This window comes from Corvus moneduloides, chromosome 19 (genome assembly GCF_009650955.1).
Source record: "Corvus moneduloides isolate bCorMon1 chromosome 19, bCorMon1.pri, whole genome shotgun sequence".
In the NCBI taxonomy this organism is placed as follows: Eukaryota; Metazoa; Chordata; class Aves; order Passeriformes; family Corvidae; genus Corvus; species Corvus moneduloides.
This window is the reverse complement of record NC_045494.1, coordinates 10,622,537-10,642,063: the sequence shown is the minus strand read 5'-3', so window position 1 is coordinate 10,642,063 and position 19,527 is coordinate 10,622,537. Positions and strand designations below refer to the sequence as shown.

General features: G+C 51.5%; 1 protein-coding gene across 14 annotated transcripts in view; it reads left to right on the top strand.

The window, feature by feature from the left end:
• The window catches only part of MYOCD (myocardin), a 224,545-nt gene that overhangs the window by 181,514 nt on the left and 23,504 nt on the right, over positions 1 to 19,527 (top strand). For 6 of the 14 annotated variants that reach the window (XM_032129135.1, XM_032129136.1, XM_032129133.1 and 3 more), the window contains exons 3-4: positions 15,539 to 15,604; positions 19,372 to 19,427. In XM_032129135.1, coding sequence (XP_031985026.1) covers positions 15,539 to 15,604; positions 19,372 to 19,427 — 122 coding nt within the window. Of the gene's footprint in view, positions 1 to 6,214; positions 6,604 to 6,650; positions 7,364 to 15,538; positions 15,605 to 16,354; positions 16,480 to 19,371; positions 19,428 to 19,527 lie in introns of those variants that run through there. The other 8 variants (XM_032129147.1, XM_032129138.1, XM_032129137.1 and 5 more) reach the window with 7 other exon arrangements.

The following is a 19,527-nucleotide window of genomic DNA, read 5'->3' as shown; positions in this document are numbered from 1 at the left end:
TCATTACGGCCAGTTGGAGATAAGGAAACCCAACTGAGACGTGACTTGCCCATAGTCCTGCTGCGGAGGGAACAGAAGCCAGGTCACCCCTGGCCGGGCCCTGTGGAGCCTCCTCAGCTCTTGGTGTGCTGCAAACTCATCCCCTTTGGCTCCACAGCCTGGCAGTGCCTGCACTGCCTGGGCAGCCAGCTGCTCCACGGACCAAAGGGACTCGTGCAGCCCCTCTGGCACTGCCAAGCGTCTCTGGAAACACCCATAGAGTGAAGGGTGAGGGGGAACATAGGTCAGCAAAATGGGTTATCTGGGGGCCTGGGGGTGATACTGGCACTGCCATTGCTTCTCTCCCTCATTTCCAGCCAGCCTCCAGTGCTTGGAGCAACCAGACCAGGCACAGAATGCTTCCTGCCTGCACTGGCCACCCAGAAAGCAGCCAAGGGCTCGTCACTGCTACAAAACACACCAGCTTGGCCTCGCATGTTCTTCATTGCCGTCAGCACTGGTCAGGCAGCTGCTGCCACCAGTCCAGCCAGCTGGGAAGTCCTGCTTGCAGGGACATCACCCTGGCCCCAGCCTCACCCTCCTCATGCTCTGGCGGAGGCTCCTGAGCCTGGGGGTGAGGGCTGCCCGGAGGGGATGCACATTTGGCTGGCAGTAAAGGCAGGAGAGCCAAGCAGTTCCTGCACATAGCACCTGTCCTTTCCCCAGGACAGGCCTGCAGGAGCACACCCTGCAGCCTGGACAGCACGCAGAGCATATCCAGCAGCATGGCCTGGGGGTGTGAAGGTGTGCTTGGACCCTTGCTGGGGTGAGCAGTGGGGCTGGCTACGAGAGGAAAGACACAGGCAGCCAGCTCTAGGCTTGGTTTGCACCGTGCATGAGGCCAGGTGGAGGGAGGAAGTTCCTGCTTTGCTGGGCTGCAGCATTTGAGGCTTACCCCAGGCACCTCTGCAAGGGGAGCTCAGCACCTGGGAGCATCCTGCTTGTGGCCCGAGACATCAGAACAGCCGTGGGTGTGAGCGAAGTCCCTTGAAGGGAGCAAGTCCCCAGCTCCACTGGGAAACCATCCCCAGAATGTCATCTCCAGTAGATTAAAATAGAAATTTGCCTGCCCCGGCTGTGAAACACAGAAATTCACAATCCCACTCACTGTACTCCGCCCTCAGTTGTGCTGGCAGGGAACTCACAGAGCTTGTCCCCAGTTCTCCTCCCCGCAGGGACAGGGGAACCAGATCCTCCACTGCCTGTGAGTCCACACCAGGGCCGTGCTCAGGGCACGCAGTGCTGCCGTGCTGGACCTCCCACCGTGGCCAGTGCCCTGACCTTGGTGTCCCACCACAGTCATGAGTCAGGAGGGAGCTACTGGTATCTCCCATCCCATATCCCATGCCTCTGGACAGCTTGGGCTGTGTCTGGCCTGGCCCTTCCCCCTGCTCTGCATGGGACAGAGGAGGTCCCTGAGTGCCTTGAGCTCCTGCCAGCACAGCCCACTTGACCTGAGCACTGTTCTCCAGCCAGCGACCCCATGGAGAGCATCACCCCTCCCGCTGACCTCCCCAGCCTCAGACCTTGAGCCTTTAACTCTTCCCTCACCTGCTCTGATCCCCTCTGCCCTCCATCCCGAGGCTCCTGGAGCTGATGGAGTGGCTGCCGCCACCACTGCTGAAGGACCAGCCTGTGTGTCAGGAGTGAAAATCTGCCCGGAGCCAGGGAGTCAGGGATGAGTGCCAGTGCATGCCCTGTGCCTGCAGCCTGGAGCACACGGCGAGGGACAGGCAGGGACATGGGACAGCCTCCAGCACAGTGCCCGGCTGTGGCAGCTCTCCACACTCACTGCGCATCCCTGCTCGGTAAACACAACAGCCAGAGTTCTACAATCAAATATTTATGCTAGCAAAAAAACGTTTTACATAATCTTTAAACAGCTATGTCATCTCCCTATTTGCATTCTCTGATCTTTCTGTTTTGAGTCGGGATTGGAGAATTTGGTGTATTTACAAAGAAATAAATATTATGATGAAAACATCAGGCAGCTTAATAGTAGCTTTAGCAAAGTGCAGAAGTATTTTTGTGTTCATGTTGTCAATTGCATAATATCTTCTGGACCTTCATAAATTGAGGGACCTTGCTTGGATGCTTGCAGCACTGTGATAAATAGTTCACAGCTCCAATTCAAGCGAGGCTGTCTGCTGTCGGAATGGGAAGAGCTCATGACATCTCTGTCATAAATTCTGGCCCTCAAGCTCTGTGAGGAGATAGGGAGGGGACAGACCACTTAAAATCTGGCAGACAGTGGCAAATTCAGGATAGTGGAATGTTGCTGTGATGGTGCTTACCAGGTGCTATCAGAAGTGAAGGATTGGACCATCCCTGCTCACAGCTCCCTGACCAAAGGAAATACCATGCTCTGGGCATGTCCTGAGCTAGGACCCAACCAGGATCTTTCTGAGCTACCACCTCTGCTTCACAGTGGCAGAGACGCTGCTGCCTTGCTAGCTCCAGCTCAGAAAGCCTCTGTCTGTCCCAGGTCACGGAGAGGAATATCCTGACTGTTTGCCATGTGAAAGGCACAGGACCGCTTTTCTGTGCAATTCACTCCCAGGTAGGTCTCAGGCATGCAAAGAGAAGCTGATTTCTCTTCAGGCTCCTAAAGGCCATGGTCAGCAGCATGGCTGGAGCTTTGCTGGGGCAGTCTCAGAGCAGGAGGTTCACATCTGCCCTGAGCTCAGCCAGCTGCAGTGATCCGTTCATGGGCAGCTCACGTGGCCCCGTGAACTCCCGAGAAATTCTTTCTCAGGGAAAGATTTCTTCTTCCATTCTCTATCACAACGATGACATCCTGGCAGTAGGCATCTTCAAAGGATGTCCAGACGTCTTTGTGAGCCTTGGCTACTGGTTTCCCTGTGATACCTGCCCTTGGCTACTGCCCTGTACTCAGCTTATCACGGCTGTATTGGGTACAAATGGAAGAATGGACTCCTCCTGAGAAACATATTTGTAAAAGCAACTCTTTTTCCAGCCTTCCCACTCCTTCAGGATTCAGAGTTATGCCAGGCTGGGGACATTCAGCACTGTGTGTGTACTGTGCCAGTACAGCTGTCCCTCCCTGTGGGACCTTGGACACCACAGCTGCACAAGCACGCAGCAAATTATCACTACTCTGCTCACGGGATGGGGGAGTCAGGGTTGGGAGTTCCTACCATCAGATCTGTCTTTCCAGAACATGCTGTGAAGATTCAAAAAATAAGGCCACGGCAGGAGGGGTCTTTTCCAAGTGGAGCTGCCAGGTGCTAGAGAAAAGAAACCAAAGCCAAACCAGTCTCGTTCCTCCAGGAGAGGACAATCTGAGCAGACATGACTGGCAGGATACCAGGTTCGGGGAAATTCCCCTTCTTTGGCACAGACACTGTCACACACTGACCCCTCCAAGTCCCCAGAGGGGTTTTACTGAAACTTCAGCTCATTTGGTTCTTTTTCCCATAGTTGCAAATCTACATATGAACAAACAATCTGCTTTAAAATAAATCAGTCCCATAAACAATAGGGTGTGTTGGAAGATTAGAAGGGATGGCTTCCTGGGATCTGGTGAGCAGCACAGAGCTGATATCCTTATGGCTCTGGGGTGTGACTTCTCAGTTCAAAGGAATTCCCTGCTATGACTAATTTATTCTGGTATTTAAGGCTCACTCTTTCACTCACTGCAGTCAATACGACCCAGTTTACAACAGAGGTGCTTACAGCAGAGCTGGGAACGGGGAATGGGAAGCAGTAGTGGTCTTTGCAGCCTTTGGGACCTTTGTGCCTGTCTCACCTTCCAGAGAAAGGTGGTGATGCAGCTGGTGGTGAGGCCCTTTTCAGAGCTGAACAGTGATTGTGGTGCAGACGCAGCCAAGACTCGAGGGCTGGGCACTGACAACTCTGGAAACTCATGAGGACCTTGTGGGGGGATAACTATTCCTGGGCTACCTAAAGCAGGCAGCAGCCAGGCAAATGGCTCAGTATCTGCGGTGGGAACTCAGTGCCTGTCCTTGCCTCATCTGGGGTTTATGAGAGACAAGTTTCCTCTGTTTCCTAAGGACACCAAGAGTACATGTGGTCAGGGCTGACTCTCACGTAATGACCATCACAGGGAAACACCAGCTCTGGCCTGTGAGTTTAGCAGTTGAGCAATTTACTGAGATGAGTCAACAAATTAGAGCTTGTTAGAGGTTGTGTCACCTCCTAAGAGAGATGTACCTCCATCCCCTACTGGTGTCCCCTGAGGGGAGGGAGGGAAGGAGGAAGGAAGGAAGGAAGGAAGGAAGGAAAGAAGGAAAGAAGGAAAGAAGGAAAGAAGGAAAGAAGGAAAGAAGGAAAGAAGGAAAGAAAGAAGGAAGGCAGGCATTAGGAACTCCAAAGGGAGCAGGGATACCTGAGTGGAGCTTTGGCCAGCAGGAGCAGTAAATCAAACAGGAGTTTGCAAAGCAAAAAAGTACAAAAACCTGAAGTTTGAGACACACGGTGTCAGCGAGTCCTGCCTTGTCCTTGAGCTGCTCATGGCATGGTTCTGCTAGGTGGTGGAGCTTGTTTCAGGACAGCAGTGATTGTGTGGTTAAAACCATTAGAGAGGACATTTCAAGTACAGTGGACTAAACATTAGGAAAAATTAGTAAGGAACAAGACTCTGGCCACCTTGCTAGGCAATACAGTAGAACTCTGTTTACTAGCTCAGCTCAATGCTTGGAGAACAATTTATTTAAATCATCTCTCCCCTGCCAGTCATTAAGGAAAATCACTTCATCAGATGTAGCATGAGCAGGAAATCACATCCAGCCCAGGGAGCTCAGTTCTGGACAGCCTCATTAACCTCAGCTGTCAGGTAACCAGCAATAGGCCAAGAGGAAATGGTCTGAAGTTGTGCCAGGATTTAGGAAAGATTTCTTCACTGAAAGAGTGTTCAGGCATTGGAACAGGCCACCCAGGGCAGTGGTGGAATGGCCATCCCTGGAAATATTCAATAAATGTGTAGATTAGGTGCTTAGAGACATGGTCAGTGGTGTGCTTGACAGTGCTGGGTTGGCAGCTGGACTTGATGATCTTAGAGGGCTTTTCCAACCTAAATGATTCTGTGCTTCCATGGTTCTATCACACGGACGACATGAGGATGAGAGATGCCAGGAGATGCCTGCAGCATTGGGACACTGATGAATCAGAGCCTCTGGGGCCATGAGTGTAGAAGCCTGAAAATTCCTATCCCCAACCCAGTTTAGGAGTACTTCCCAGAAACCACGGGATTAAAATAAAATTTAAAAAAAAAACCAACCAAAAAACAACCCAAACAAAACCTCAAACCAGTCCTGAAATACTTTTATGACGTAGAGGGAATTTAGGCAGCTTCCTAGGTGAGACCCATGTGTCAGGGAAGCTGAGGTCTGTCCTTGACTTAGTTTGGTTTGTACCATTTACACTACACGCTAAAAGGTGCCAGCAGATCATCCACTACCTCACGTGAACCAGATGTGGGCTTGGGGAAGGGGAGCCTCAAAGGGTCTGTTTCTCTTTATTTTGTGTGCTTGCAGTCAGCTTCTCTTCTCTGAGAGCGTCTTTGGTAGGCGGGGAGGGATCCTCCATAGCAGCAGCGTCCTCAGCCTCCTTGGCATCGCTGTGGCACAGGAAACTTCGAGCCGAGGTTTAGCCCTGCCCCGTATATCCCGTGTCAGCGTGCCACAGCACGAGAGGACCTGTGCCCGGGTGCCTGCAGCACACGGCAGCATCCCAGGTGGATAACCTGCGGTCCAGCCCCGCGCTGGGAAAGGTGTGCGCCGAGCAGCACAGCTCTGGGCACAGCTGGGACGCCCAGGTGACACACCTGAGCACACCGAGCTCAGTCCCTGGCCCCGGAGAGCAGCGCAGCCGCGTCCTGTGCCCCCCTGACGGGGAGGGCATCCGAGGCAGCGCTCCGGCGGAACGACCGCCCCAAAGCCGCCCCCTGGCCGGGACACTTGTCCCGACCCCAGCCGTCCCCTCGCCTTTGGGAGCTGAACCCCCCCCGGCCCCGCTGCGGAGCCGAGGTGCGGGGCCCGTGTCCCAGCACGCTGCAAAGAGTTAAGCCCTGGCTCTGTTGATATTTCCAGCGGCTCCCAAAATCGGCTGAGACGGGGAGCGCCCGGATTGGCTGCGTACGGCCGGTAGTAATTAGTATCAGATATCAAACTTCTGTCTTTGCTAAGACCCTTTCCGATAGTCGCTGCTCCCCGCTAGACGATGACATCAGCCAGGACACCCAGCTGCTGGTAGTAAACTCCGGGCGGGAGGAGGCTCCCGCTGGCTCCACGTTAATTAGTTCAACACAGCACAGGGGGAGCAGTTGGTGTCTGTGCAGGGTCAGTGCTGGATGGGACCAAATCTTACAAAGCCACTTGCTGCTCCTTGCCAGCCGGCTGTAAAAGCACCCAGAGAGTCCAGGAGAGCTGGATGAATCCTGAGCACCAGCCACGGCTTGGTCGGCTTTTCCCTGTGGAGGAAGTTAATGGTTTAAGTGAGGGGCGTCTGGATCTGGTCCCTGAGTCACCATGACACTCCTGGGGTCTGAGCACTCCTTGCTGATTCGGAGCAAGTTCAGATCAGGTAGGGAAAACCTTGAGATTTCTCTTAAAACTTCTCTCTCTGTCACGCCGCAGCCACAGACTGTTTTGCATTAAATGTTCGGAAGCAGCATGTGAGCAAAAGACTCGAGGGGTCGTAGAGCTGTCACGGCTTTGCTCTTACAGAGGCTGTTCCACAAGTGGAGAGACGCATCTTCCTTCCTTCCTTCCTCTCTCTTGCTTTTTTCCTCCTGGTTTTTCATTGTGTTTGATTTATGTCTGTGGTTTATTTTGGTAAAACTGCAGTTCCCGCTTCTCCTTCTCTGGCCCTGCTGTGAAGGATTTGGGCAGGAAGCCAAAAGGGCATCTGGGATAAACAAGGTGCCTAACGCCGTCCGTATATTCCAGGTGCTCTTGCAGGTCTGTCTGGGATAACCACGGAGAGGACGGGCCTGACAGTCTCTCTGACAGGCAGGCAGCCGAGCTTGTTCCATTAAGTTGTGACTAATTGGAGAAAAATGAATTTGAAGAAATGCGTCATTTTTAGAAGTAAAAATAACAAATGGAACATGAAAAGTATTTAAAGTGACATCATCAGAGAAATAAAACCAGAGGCACACAATTGATTGCCGCTCGCGGAGGGCTTGCAAGTAAAACATGCCTCCAGCTCATAAGCCAGGGGAAGCACCGGGCAGGGGCTTCTCCGAGGATGTTCAGTGAGTGAAGGTGAACTATGGGACGGTGGCTTCTAGATCAGCCCCTCTGCTGGACGTTCATGCCTTTAGTCACTGGCTGCATCTATAGTAAGTATGCTCTCTTTGGGAGTGGGTATCCTGACTCGTAGTTTTTTTAATGATCACAACATACTGCAAATTTTAACAGCAATGCCAAAAAAACGCTGTCAAGGTGCTTTCTCTGACCTTCCTAGAGGTGAAGTTCTCCCTGGGAATATTATCTGTGAGGATGTGCAGATAAATCAGCTGCGTGTGCCGTATGGGAGGCTTTAAATCCAGACAGGGCAGTCACGTTGGAACATGCACCCGGTCTGGCATGTCACCCACGCCGTGTGTGTTTTTGCCTCCTTACTCATTGTAGATAATGAAATGGGAGATTTATGGTACTGATGGGAGACATGAGTGGTGCTATCAGGATCTCTTAGATAGCTGGGTGGTCAACTTGAACTTTGTTTTCTCAGCAAATACAAAGTTGGCAATTGGCTGAAAACCCCAGAGTGTGTGTGCAAACTCAAGTGTCCTAGTCTGGCTGAATTATACAAAGCCTGGGTCCAGGTCTTTGGTGTGGTTTCCGTATCTCTCTGATCTTACATTTCATTAGATTAAGTCATTCCTTAAATTTTGTTGGTATATTATGGTACACTGCTGTTCGTTTGAAAAAAATCTCAGTCTGTAACAATTCCTCCAGCATGTACAAAGCAACACTGCCACCTCCCTGAGGAGAGGAGGACGGGCTGTGCATTGTCCCTGCATTCTTTTCAAATGAACCAGGATTGTTTTCAAGGCTCATTTCTGGTTTATTTGTAAGCTGGCTTCACTATGGAACCAACAGTGGGCTCTCTAAACATATTTTTCAAATGATTCTCCAAGAAAAGTAAACTTTGTGGGTCTTTGCTTCCATAAATTCTAGTGCCTTTCAGCATTTCTAGGACAGTCAATTTGTGGGGCATTCTTTCGTCCATGATTTATTCCCACAGCCGCTATCCCTTGCTATGGCCTGGTGAAAGACAAGCTTCCCATTTGACAAGATTTCTCTGCCTATTGATTTTGTTGGAGCTGGGCTCACCAAAATCCCAAAGGCGTGTCTGCACCTCGCTGTCCCCATGGCTGTGACCGCTGGCAACGTGGGACATGCCCACAGCACAACCCTGGTTGTCAGAGTGTGTGAGACAGGGGAGGAGAGCAGGATGCTGAGAAACCCAAATAAGTCAATAAAGCTGCTTTCAGTTTGTGCTGGATTTTTAATAACATGGGGAATAGAGAAGAAAGAACTAACATTTAATGGAATCTCGTTTATTTGCAAAGTCTCTATGGGACAGTTTCCTGTGGCATGCCTGCTCTGTGTGCAGGTTTTGTCAGCTGTAAAGCCCCACAAGGATGGCGGGAGGTGCAGAGCTCTGATTTACCAACCTCCATTCGCTTGGAAGAGGGTTGAAAGTCTCCTACAGCACATGGCTGTGCCCCACACCGTCCTGCATGGCTCAGGGGCTGTGACACGGGACAGCAGGAGCTCCAGAGCTGTGTAGCTTGCACAGAGGCAGGAGGGATCAGCCCCCGAAATGCCAAGCCACGCTCAGCCGTGCGCCTTCACTTTGGAAACGCTCTGGAGCCGGCAGGTGTGAGGCTCTGCTTGCTCCCCAGGTTTGGGAAGGATTAGCTGTGCTCCATGACTCATGATGAGTCTGAATCCCTTTTGAAGGATTCCAGGCCAATATTAAAGAGGGCTGAAGTAAATCTTAATAACTAAACTTTTGCTCTCTCTCCACGGCCTGCAGGCGCTGAGCAGCTGAAGGAGCTATGTGAGTGTGCTAAGGGGAGCTAGAGATACACTACTTGTTGTTTCCTCATCCCAGAATCCCTTTAATCTCCATGTTATACACCAGGCAGAAAGTAGAGCAAGGAGGTGGCAGCTAGGAGATGGTGGCACTGCTGTGGCTGCAGGGTCAGCTCTCCGGTCTCTCGCTTCCATCTGACAGCATCAGTAGCAAGGAAAATGTGTTTGTCCAGGAAAGGTTGCTGTGCTGGTGGCAGTGCCTTTTCACAGTGTGCCCAGCGAGCACCCCTTGAGTGCCACAGAGGTTTCTCCTGTCCTTGTCTCTCCAGTGGTCCCATGAAGGACCAGCACAGCTGTGCCATGTGGAGGGACCGTGGCTATCCCAGTGCCAGGCACCAGGAACCGCTCCAGAGGAGAGAGGGAAAATCACCACCATGCTGCAGTCCTGCAGGGTCCCACTTCCCATCCTCAAGGATCTGTGTGCCTCTTTATTTTGTCTGTTTGGTCAAAGATAAATATTCTGGTCTGAGGTCATCCTGACAAATTTTGCAGGAATGATGATTCTTCAAGTCTGCCATGCTATCCTGTATGATCCAGCTGTCAATGGGATTGCACTACATCAACCAGGACATCTAAGTGCTGTTCCAGAAACACATTTAACTCTTCCCAGAGATGATAATTTATGTGATCTCTTGCTCTGAGTACAAACCAATTGTTCTCCAGCAGTGGAGAAGCACTGGCATCGGACAAAGCAAACAAAGCTGACAAATGCAGATCCAACCTTAACCCTGACCCTTTTTTTGCAGCTATATGGAAAGAGCTTACAAGGCCAACATCTGCCTAACTTCAGTGGTAATTCAGATAATTGGTGAGAAGTGAAAGTTTAACACAATAAATCAGGCTCTGCATGGCTTGGCATGGGGTACCAAGACCTAATTGTGGACACATGGGTGTGGGTTTGCAGAGAAGACTTGCCTGGCTCCATGCAGGAAAGCATTCATGCTTACACATAAGGCTTGAATGAAACTGAGATGGGAGAGGAATTTATTCTGTCTGCCTCCGGTGGCGAGAGCAATTTGGACCAAAATCAGCAGGTCAATAAAGGCAGAAGAGAATAAGTCTTGGTAGGGTGTTTGGCCAGGCATTTTGGCAGAACCTTTATTTTGATATTCGTGGTGTCCAAAGATAAAGCATGCGCCTGTGTTTCCTCTCAGATTGTGAACTCATACAGGTCACAGTCAGTGTGTGTGTTCAAACCACGGCCTCACTGTAACTGATGAGACTGTTTTGTGAAGTTTTTGTAAAACACTGCCTTGATGTAGATCAGTTTGTGCTTGGTTTCGTTCTTCTGGCCTCTTATACCTCAGTGTTTTAGTGGGCAGTCATGGGTTTCTTTGTCAGCCAAGCATGTGTTATAGCACAGATCGAAATGTACCTCACTGTGCTTCAGGGGACACCTGTCTGGGCTGCTCACGGGGATGCTGAAGGGGTGACTCCAAGGTGAGAGCCTTTTCTCAGGACCACGGTGAGGTTGGGTTTGTTATGAAGGACACGGCCCTCAGAGGGATTTCACAGCTGGTTGTGCCCATTTGGTGGTCTGGGCTCCTTGCTAGCCAGCTGTGCTAGCCTAGTATCTCTTCCAAGGTACCTGAAGACCTGGACTTGGGGTTAGAAATATAGTTCTCACCAATGTAGAGACTTTTCGGTGCAGTCTCCCAGGTAACACACACAGTTGTAGCACATCTGTCTGTTAGAAGCAAAATGCTCCCAGCTCCGAGGTGACATCACAGGCAGAGATAAAGCAGCACCCTCCTGGGAAAGGACTGTCCATGGCTGTCCTGGCTGAGCAGTGCCATTTGCAGCTTCATCTCTGGGCTTTGTCTCTGCTCACACAGGTCCCACCGAGGCCACGTTGTCAGAGGATAACATTGGCCTGGAGATGTGATGTTACAGAGAAATCACTTTGTGGCTCGTGGCTATGGGCAGAGCAGGTGAGCTCCATGAGATCCATGGAGGGGCTCAAGACAAAGTCTGGCCAAGGTGTTTTTGCAAAACAGCAGCTCCAGAAAAGCGAGTCCTTCGGTGCTCTGCTGTTGTCAGCACCCAGGAGGCTAGCTGGCTTGTCACCCAGCTCAGAGTCACTCCACGCTGGAGTTTGGTGTCAGCCTGCTGCTCAGCTGGGAAGGAGCCCCACGGTCCTGCCCACACCCTGCTTTGAGAACCGACTCCTGCTCCTGGTGCAGCTGCAAGGAACAGACACAGTCCTGAGAAGGCCACAAACAACATGATTGAACCTGCCAGAGTGCCAGCCCTGATCCTGCCCTGATGGGACCTTGGGACAGTCAAAGGACCCCGGGGGCAGCTCCTCTCCCCCATCAGGCTCACACAATACCTGGGACATTTTATGGAAAGCCAGTCTCACAGCCTGCAGCAGTCCTGCCTTTCAAAGGTGGCTGGGTCCGAAACAAGGCCAGGAGTTGGACTTGGTTGCAATTCTGATTGCAGGGCCACTTTCTGCCAGTGAGTGTGTGAGCAGGGGCAGGTCAGCAGGTTCCTCTGGTGCACACCACAGCCATGGACTGCCCTGTGTTTCACCTTTGCTCAGCTGCTGTTTGATGGGCAACTAAACTGCTGCTGTTGCCAACAGGAGCCCCCCCTCCCCACTCCCAATTTGTTGCCAACTCCCCCCACCCCAGCAGAGCTGTCCCTATCCTGTGCACCACTGAGGTGCACTCACATTCCCCAAACCCCAGCTCTGAGCCATGGAGGGCAGGAACGAGCTGCTGGTGGCAGAAGGGGCAGGGACTTGCTTTCAGTGGTCTCCTTCCTGGAGATAGAGCGGCCCCAACCCTAGATCACGTCAGCCATGGCTTTGCCTGCCTGTCCCAGTCCTGAGCCCTGTGAGGAGGGCACTTCCCCCACTCCATGGGACACGTGCCTCATGCTGCTCAGCCCCCTGTGCTGTTCAAGCCAATTCCCCAAGGAGAGGATGGTGCTGGGAGTGCTCTGGCCATACCCCAGTGGGGGGATGCTCTGAAGGAGGTGATAAAATCCCATCCCACCCTGACTGTCTGCTGAGCACTGGCCTCAAAGTGTCCTGGCAGGCTGAAGCAGATGGCTGGATCTGCCTGTTCCTGGGGTGAAGATTTGAACATGTCTTTTCTGTGCATCACCAGGCCAGGCAAGGCCCAAGCTGTCCTCTGAGCTTTCTACAGCTCTGAGCTCAGCTCCTAGAGAGGAGAGTGACTCATGACTGCAAGTCACAGGCAGTGCTCAAAGCTTGGGCCACCAAAGGCAGCTGTGACTGATGCCAGGAGGTCTTGTCTGCACCACTGACACAGCCCTACTGCACAGGACATTTCTGGAAGCCAATATCAGTGAATGGGACCTGGTGCTAGCATGGAAGTGAGGAGTATTTCTAACAGAAAAAGTACACAAGCAAATTCACTGGGATAGGTCTGCCATGTGTCTCACCATCCCAGGAGGATTTCTCATCGTGGGCTACCCCAGGAGGCAGCAGGGTTGCTGAAAGAAAGGCTGTCTCCCAGCTGGTGGTCACACAGGATGACCAGTGTGCATGGCTGCTCCCTGGCTGGCACTTCTCACCATCCAAGCTGGTGCAGGCAGGTAACAAGGATGCTGGGCAGGGTGGGACCTAGATCATCTCTTCAGTGCTCCAGCCACCACTCTTCGTATGGTAAATGTTCCTCTGAAGAGTTAGCAGAGGAGTTCCCTTGAAAAATAAGAATATTTATGACAATTTAATTCCTGTACAGCACTCAGAGCTCAGGCCTCTAGACACGCAGCAAAGGAAGAGGACAGGAAAGCAGCTGGGGTCAGACAGCTTCAACAGATTTCAAGGAAAGAAGCAGCTAAGTGGTGGTTTGGATGGTGCCAGGGGCTCCTCCAGCCTTGTTTTCAAGTGCTCTTGGTTGTAAGGGAAAGGTGCAAGCCCTAAGTTGGCATCTGCCAAGCTGCAGCACTGCCTCAGAGGCTGCTTCCCTCTGGTCGAGGCATGTTCAGCATTATTGTCTGACACTGTCCACTTTCTTTCTTCAGGTGGTTTGCAACAGGTTTTAGAAGTTCACAGAGATATTTGAGAGTCACGTCATGCATCCTACTTGCATGAGGAGGTCCAGATTGGGATGAATATTTGGTGGCTGAAATAACTGCTTCAAATGTTGAGTGTGTGCTGCTCCTGGAAATGGCTGGTACTTGCACTGGCCTGTCCTCACATTTTTTGACAGGATGGTCTGAACAGACAGGGATGGATAAAATTTTCCTCCTTGCCCTGTAGTTTAAGAATGGGCCAGACTTAGGATGTTTGTAAGCTCAGCACGGCCCACAATGAGCTCCGTGACCTGCCCATGGAATTGTTCAGCTCTCACACCAGAGCAGTGAGTGACACTGCTGGGTCATGGCCTTTCTACCCATCAGCACAAAAACCAAATTGGAGACCTTTTCTCCTCGCACAAAATTATCATTACACAGTCCCAGATCCCCTCTGTGGCAGTCTATCCACAGGGCAGGAGGCAAAGGAGAGGCTGTGAGGTGGAGCGTGGAGCAGCTGCAGTGGGGTGGGATCCCCCAGACCGTGCCCTGCTCACTGGAAGGCAGTGGGATCTGGGAAATCTGGGTTCCCAAGCACTGCTCCTGTAGCCAAGCAGTGGGAGAGCTGTGGCAGGGAAACCCACACGTTCTCATCACTTCTTGCATCAGGGCAGATGACGAATCTTACACCCACCACGGGGAAAATCATCATCACCTTCCAAGCTATGCTCCAAGGGGATTTGTACCCTCTCCTTTTTCTCCTCACCAGCTGGCTGCTCCACGAGGCTGGTGAATTGTTTGTTTGCTAGGAAGGGCTATGAAACAAGCAGAAGCAGCAGGGAATGCAGGCCCTGAATGCACAGACTGTTAGAATCCCCCTTGCCAATGTGGATGTGGTGCATCACTTGGCCTGGCTGTGTCGGAAGTTGGAGTGAAATGGCGCAAATAATTCGGCACACGTGGGAGCTGTGAAGGGAAGTGATGGAGGATCCTCCCTCGGGATATTTTGCAGCTTGATGGGGCACTGCTGTGCCCTTGGCAGGGTGGTGTGTGTGACTCCAGAAGGCTTTGCTGTCTCTGATTCCTGTTAATAATGTGATGTTGTGTGTAAGTTGCCTCAGTTGAAGGCAGGATGCTCTAATGCCTGGGGCACTGGACCAGGACTAGGAGACTAGAGAACCATTCCTGAGTGAGCGACAAATTGGTTTTATTCTTGGACAGTCTCTGACCTCCCTTAGCTCACCTATTCGTAAAGATCCATCTCTTCCTCAGGGAAAGTGCCAAGCTCTGCACAGTTCTTCAGTACTGTGAGCACTCCCAGAGAAGGTTCCACACAGAGAAACTGGGGTACAGCTCACCCTGTGTCAGATACCAGCCAGGAGCTGCTTACCTTTAACCTGCCTGCACTGCCCAGGAGGAAAGATGGGCATTCCCAAAGCATGGACTGCCTCATTTGGTTCTGAGGGCCCCAAGGGGGATGACTTCTGCAAAGGGAGTGCAGATAAGGGGGTGCAATGTAGGCACCCAGAGTGTGAGAGTCTAAATCCATGTCCACAGGCAGAACCAGCACTGACTGGGGGTGGTGCCATGGGGCAGAGGAGACTCTCCTGGCAGCAAGGTTTGCCAGTGACTTCAGCCACCAGCTTCACCCTGGCTTAAGGCAAACAGCACACACACAGACTTTACCACATACTGAAGGCTACATTTTTCCCTCGCAGCAAGAATCTATCTTTGGTGTCCGAAGAAGCGCTGGAATTTGGCAGGAGATCGTTGTCCCACATGAGGCCTTCACTAAACATTTGCTCTGAATGTGAAACATGGTTTGTACAGAGGACACGGAAAAGTCACAAGCAATGGCATCTCAGGGAGCCTCATGCTTTGGGGACTGCTCTGGAAGGGATTATTTTTCAGCTCCATCCCACATCCCAGGAAAGCTGTGCTGTAGACATGAGCTGTTGGCAGAGCTCAGCAGGTTGCTCCCACGGACAAAAATGCTGTTCCTGCCTTTCTTTTCCTTCCAACCCCAGCTCGTTCAGGGCTGCTCAGGAGAAGCAGCCTGGGGCTGTGCTGGTGGGTAAGGAATTCTGCAGTTATGTTGTGACTGAGGTGCCTGTCCTCGTGGCAAGCTGTACTGAGCTTCCAGCAGGAAAGCACGGAATTGAGTTTTGTGTTTTACCTTGTGATAAGGATTTGTCTTGAAGACAAATTTGCAAAACCAAAGGTGTAGAATATGATACTAACTCAAAGTTAGGCATGGTTACCTGGGTGATGGGATGAGCTAAATTGTTCACAAGGCTGGTCCAGCAGCAGCAGGGATCAGTGCCAGTCCTCTGTGCCACAGGCAGACCCCACACACTTTGTCCCTGTATTAGCACCTCAGTACAATCCTGCCCCTTTCCCTGACAGTCTCTCTCTCACAGTTTTACAGCTGCGGCTCCAGCAGAGAAGGACCCGTGAGCAGCTGGCAGACCAAGGCATCATGCCACGTGAGTATCTTCTTCTTCCTTTCTCATCCTGGCTCAGAGGGCTGTGCTCATCCTGGGCACTGCTGGGGCACTGTCTGGCACCAGCTGCCCGCTCAGACCCACACAGCTCGGAGCAAAGTGCTACCAGGGGGACTTTGCTTCCTGCCCTGCAGAAATCTGATGATCCCTGGTGCTGTACAGTGCATTTGTCACACAGACCATAATGCCCCTGCTCAAACTGAAGCAAGGAGAGATTCTTACCTTACACCATCCAAAATTTCAGCTGCAGAGCTCCCCATCCCAGAGGTCACTGTAGCAGGACAAGCATATCCAGCTCAAGCAGAGGACTCACACAGCTGTTCACGTAGGCAAGGGCAGAGAACCTCCTGTAAAAGCCAGGAGCCTCTGGGACAGGACAAGGAAGAGGATGAGAGGGCTCATTCCAGGAGGCTGGGGAGGAAGGCAGCTCTGGGGAACTGCCATGGCCCTGGTGCAGACAGGCAGCCCCTGGAGGATTGAGACATACCCAGATGCTGATCCCACATGGCAAGGCTGTCAGTGCACACCTGAGGCCAGTGAACCCCCACAGGGGCTGCTTGCTGCAGAGTGACAAACGTGTTCTCTCTCTGACCCCATCCACCCCTGCTCGCCTGGTATTCGAGCCTGAAGGACGAGCTCCAGGAGAGCATTGTCATAAAATCATTCTGCAGCAGAAAGTTGCTAGAGCCCAAAAAGTCAGTGAATGAAAACGATCCCCTTCTGCACCTGCAGGTGCATCATGAAACCTGTAGCACCACTGGAGAAAGGATGTTGGGAGCTCAGCCCTGCTCAGTGGAATACTCCATCCTGACCTAGCTCAGGCTCCATGTGCAAATCTGTGGTTATCTGGGACCCAGGTAGAGGATTATCCTTTCTGTCTCATCAAGGACCCCTTGGGTTCACTGCTAAGGTCACAATTTTCCAGAGGCTGTGTCACTTCTGTCTCTTCTGGTTGCTCTTGAAGACTGTGATGGAGCTCCTGCCTAAGCAGCAGAACACCACCTCTCTAAGAGCATGGCTCTAGCACTGCTTGCTGCACCCTGTCCATCCCCTGCCCCCCCAAGGACTGGGCCAAGCAACAGACACCTTCTCAGGACACTTTTGTCAGCATCAAGCATTGGGAAAACTTGAGCAGGATGACAAAAATCATGACTGCCAAAATGCTCAATGGGGTTTTAAGGCTGATAAATGCATACTCTTTCCATTTTTCACCTGTTTGTTTATTTCTTTAAACATTCAGATTTTATGCCGCCTGCACTCTGATCACAAGACTCCAGGAGCTGAAGCTTTAAACAAAATACTGTGTTATTTGTTAGAGTAATGCAAGAACTAGGAACACAGTCAGTGGCCAAAAATACGTCTAACATCTCCCAAATTGCAAAGTCCAGTCAGTAAAGGTGGGGACACTGGGACACTGTGCAGGACACCCCACTGCACACACACAGGGCAGCAGTGTCCCCTGAGAGGTTTGCACACCTGGGGCTGCTCTGCAAGGCTGCACTGTCACACGTGGCACCCGACATCTCAAACCTTACACACTGCAAAGTATTCAGCCAAATTTATTTGATGGCAACTGAAGGGTATTTTCCTGTTAGTTACAGCTTCTTTGCACTCCCAGCTTCTAGGCTGACATTTTGCAGTCTGGTTTCTGTCCAAGAAGACCATTTTGGGAAACTTGAGCACGGTTCACTCACTGAAAGTAATAGAAGAAAAGGCACTTATGCCATTATAAAAACAAACACGCGGAATTTAACTGCTGAATTTGACATCAGGAGGAAGTGTCAGATGTTAGCATTTAATACATGGGAGCCCCAGCCAGCTTCCCCATGGCTTGGGCATGTGCAGGCATTCCTTATGAAAAACAAGGCTTTGTTAACCATGTCTTCCCATGCCATGTTGGTTCTGAGGACCAGCAGGTGAGTCCCCCTGACTGTGATGGACTGCAGAAACACCTGTGCTTGAAGGCCCTCCTGCTACACACAGCCACCACCTCGTCCTCTCACTGAAACCTTAAAGCCACTGTCCCAGGGTTATCAAGGCCACACACAGCACCTCTGCCCTGGTGCCTCCAGGCCCTCACCCATTTCATGCTGAAATGTCATCCCCTGACAAGTCCTCTGAACTAGCAGTGCTAGCAATGTCTGTATTTGTTCTGCAGACTAATACAAGCTGCAGCACCCACATCATTCCTCCAAAAATCTTGGTAAATTACTAAACTCCGCAGCACTTTCCTCTTGAATAGCATGGCACTTGGTCAGTGCCTGCAGCACGCTGCCAATGTCAGTACTTCACACGAGCAGGACTGGGAAACTCATCTCTCTTGCTAACTTCATTTTCTCATGTGCACTATTTGATTTTGCTTCTGATTAAACCAGCTGTCACCAGTGCTGGTGGCTGCTCACTGGAGCATGGCACAGCAACACCAGCTTGTCTGTTTGTCTGCTTTCCAAATGTCAGGAGTAGGAATGTGCCTTCTGGGTTTTTCTGTGATTCACTGGATGTTCCAGGGGTTGCCTGAGTGTTGACTACCAAAAGTCAATTCAGAGGACCCCCAAACCTTTCCTGTTTCTCCCCAGTCTTCTTTTCATCCTCCCCTAGACTGATGGAGGATAACAAGGCCTGCATGAAAATAGTTTCTGTCTTTATTGGATCCCATTCAGAAGATGGAAAGAGAATTTTTGTTGCCAAAGAAAGAGTTGCAGCAGACTGTTTTTGTGGGTCAGGACACCTTCCCCTTCCTTGTCCCAACAGGAACAGTTAGTTTTGTCTGCTTACACAGACAGAAAAGAATTTTTGTAGGATGTGAGAAGTATTAACCCCTTCACCATGTAAATTCTGCCTCGATTTCTACCGAACCACAGTAAACAAGGAAATGTGCAAGGTTCTCCATGACTCCAGTACAGACTGCTCCATGGGACTGGTGTTCACTGGTCCAAGAGCCAGGGATTATTGGCCTTTTTCTGGGAGCACCTCTGTGTTAATCCTCCTTGGAGTCAGGAGATGCTGAGGACATGGTCTGCTGCTTGTCTCTGTGCAGGGAGGTCTCATGTAACACATCTCCTTCTGAGCAGGGGACAGGACAAATGTCCAGTCATGGTCAGTGGCAGGAGAGGGATAAAGGACCACCTGGCAGGGGACAGGACAAATGTCCAGTCATGGTCAGTGACAGGAGAGGGATAAAAGACCACCTGGCAGGGGACAGGACAAATGTCCAGTCATGGTCAGTGGCAGGAGAGGGATAAAGGAATACCTTGCAATGCCCTCGCTGGAGGCTGCCCCACAGACCCCACGAGCTGAGGCAGGCATTAATTTTCCTGCTGACCTCCAGCCTTAGTCACCTACAGGTTTTACTCTCAGGTGAGGTCCCTCACAGGTGTTTGCTCTTCCCGGATCTGTTTTCTGGAGCTGTGGTGCCTTCCATGACCTGCAGGGAACAGGACAGGGAAAAGATGTATCTGCTCCCTGAGGTGTCCCACAGAGCACTGTGTTTCAAAGCCTGCACCCCTCCCTGCCCACGTGCCTCCTGCTCTCCCCATGCTCTCCATCCCCCCTGCTCTCTTGCCATGGACTGGCTGAGAGCATGGGATTTCCCAGAGCTTTCCTGAGTTATTTTTAGTCAGCACAATAAAGAGAACAGCTCGTTTGTGTTGCTATTTTTATAGCACTCATTAAAATGCTGTTGCTGAATATCCTGGTAGCTGCTTGCTTCCGCTCCTGTGCTGACTGCTCCTCTTTCTTTCCTGTTGCAGCACTGAAAAGCCCATCTGCATTCCATGAACAGCGAAAAAGTCTGGAGCGAGCCAAGGTAACTCCTGCAGCCATCCCAATGAGGGAACACATGGGCTTGCTTTGCATGAGTCACGGGGTTTGAAAGCACCTTCCACCACTGTCCCCTCCTCTGGCAC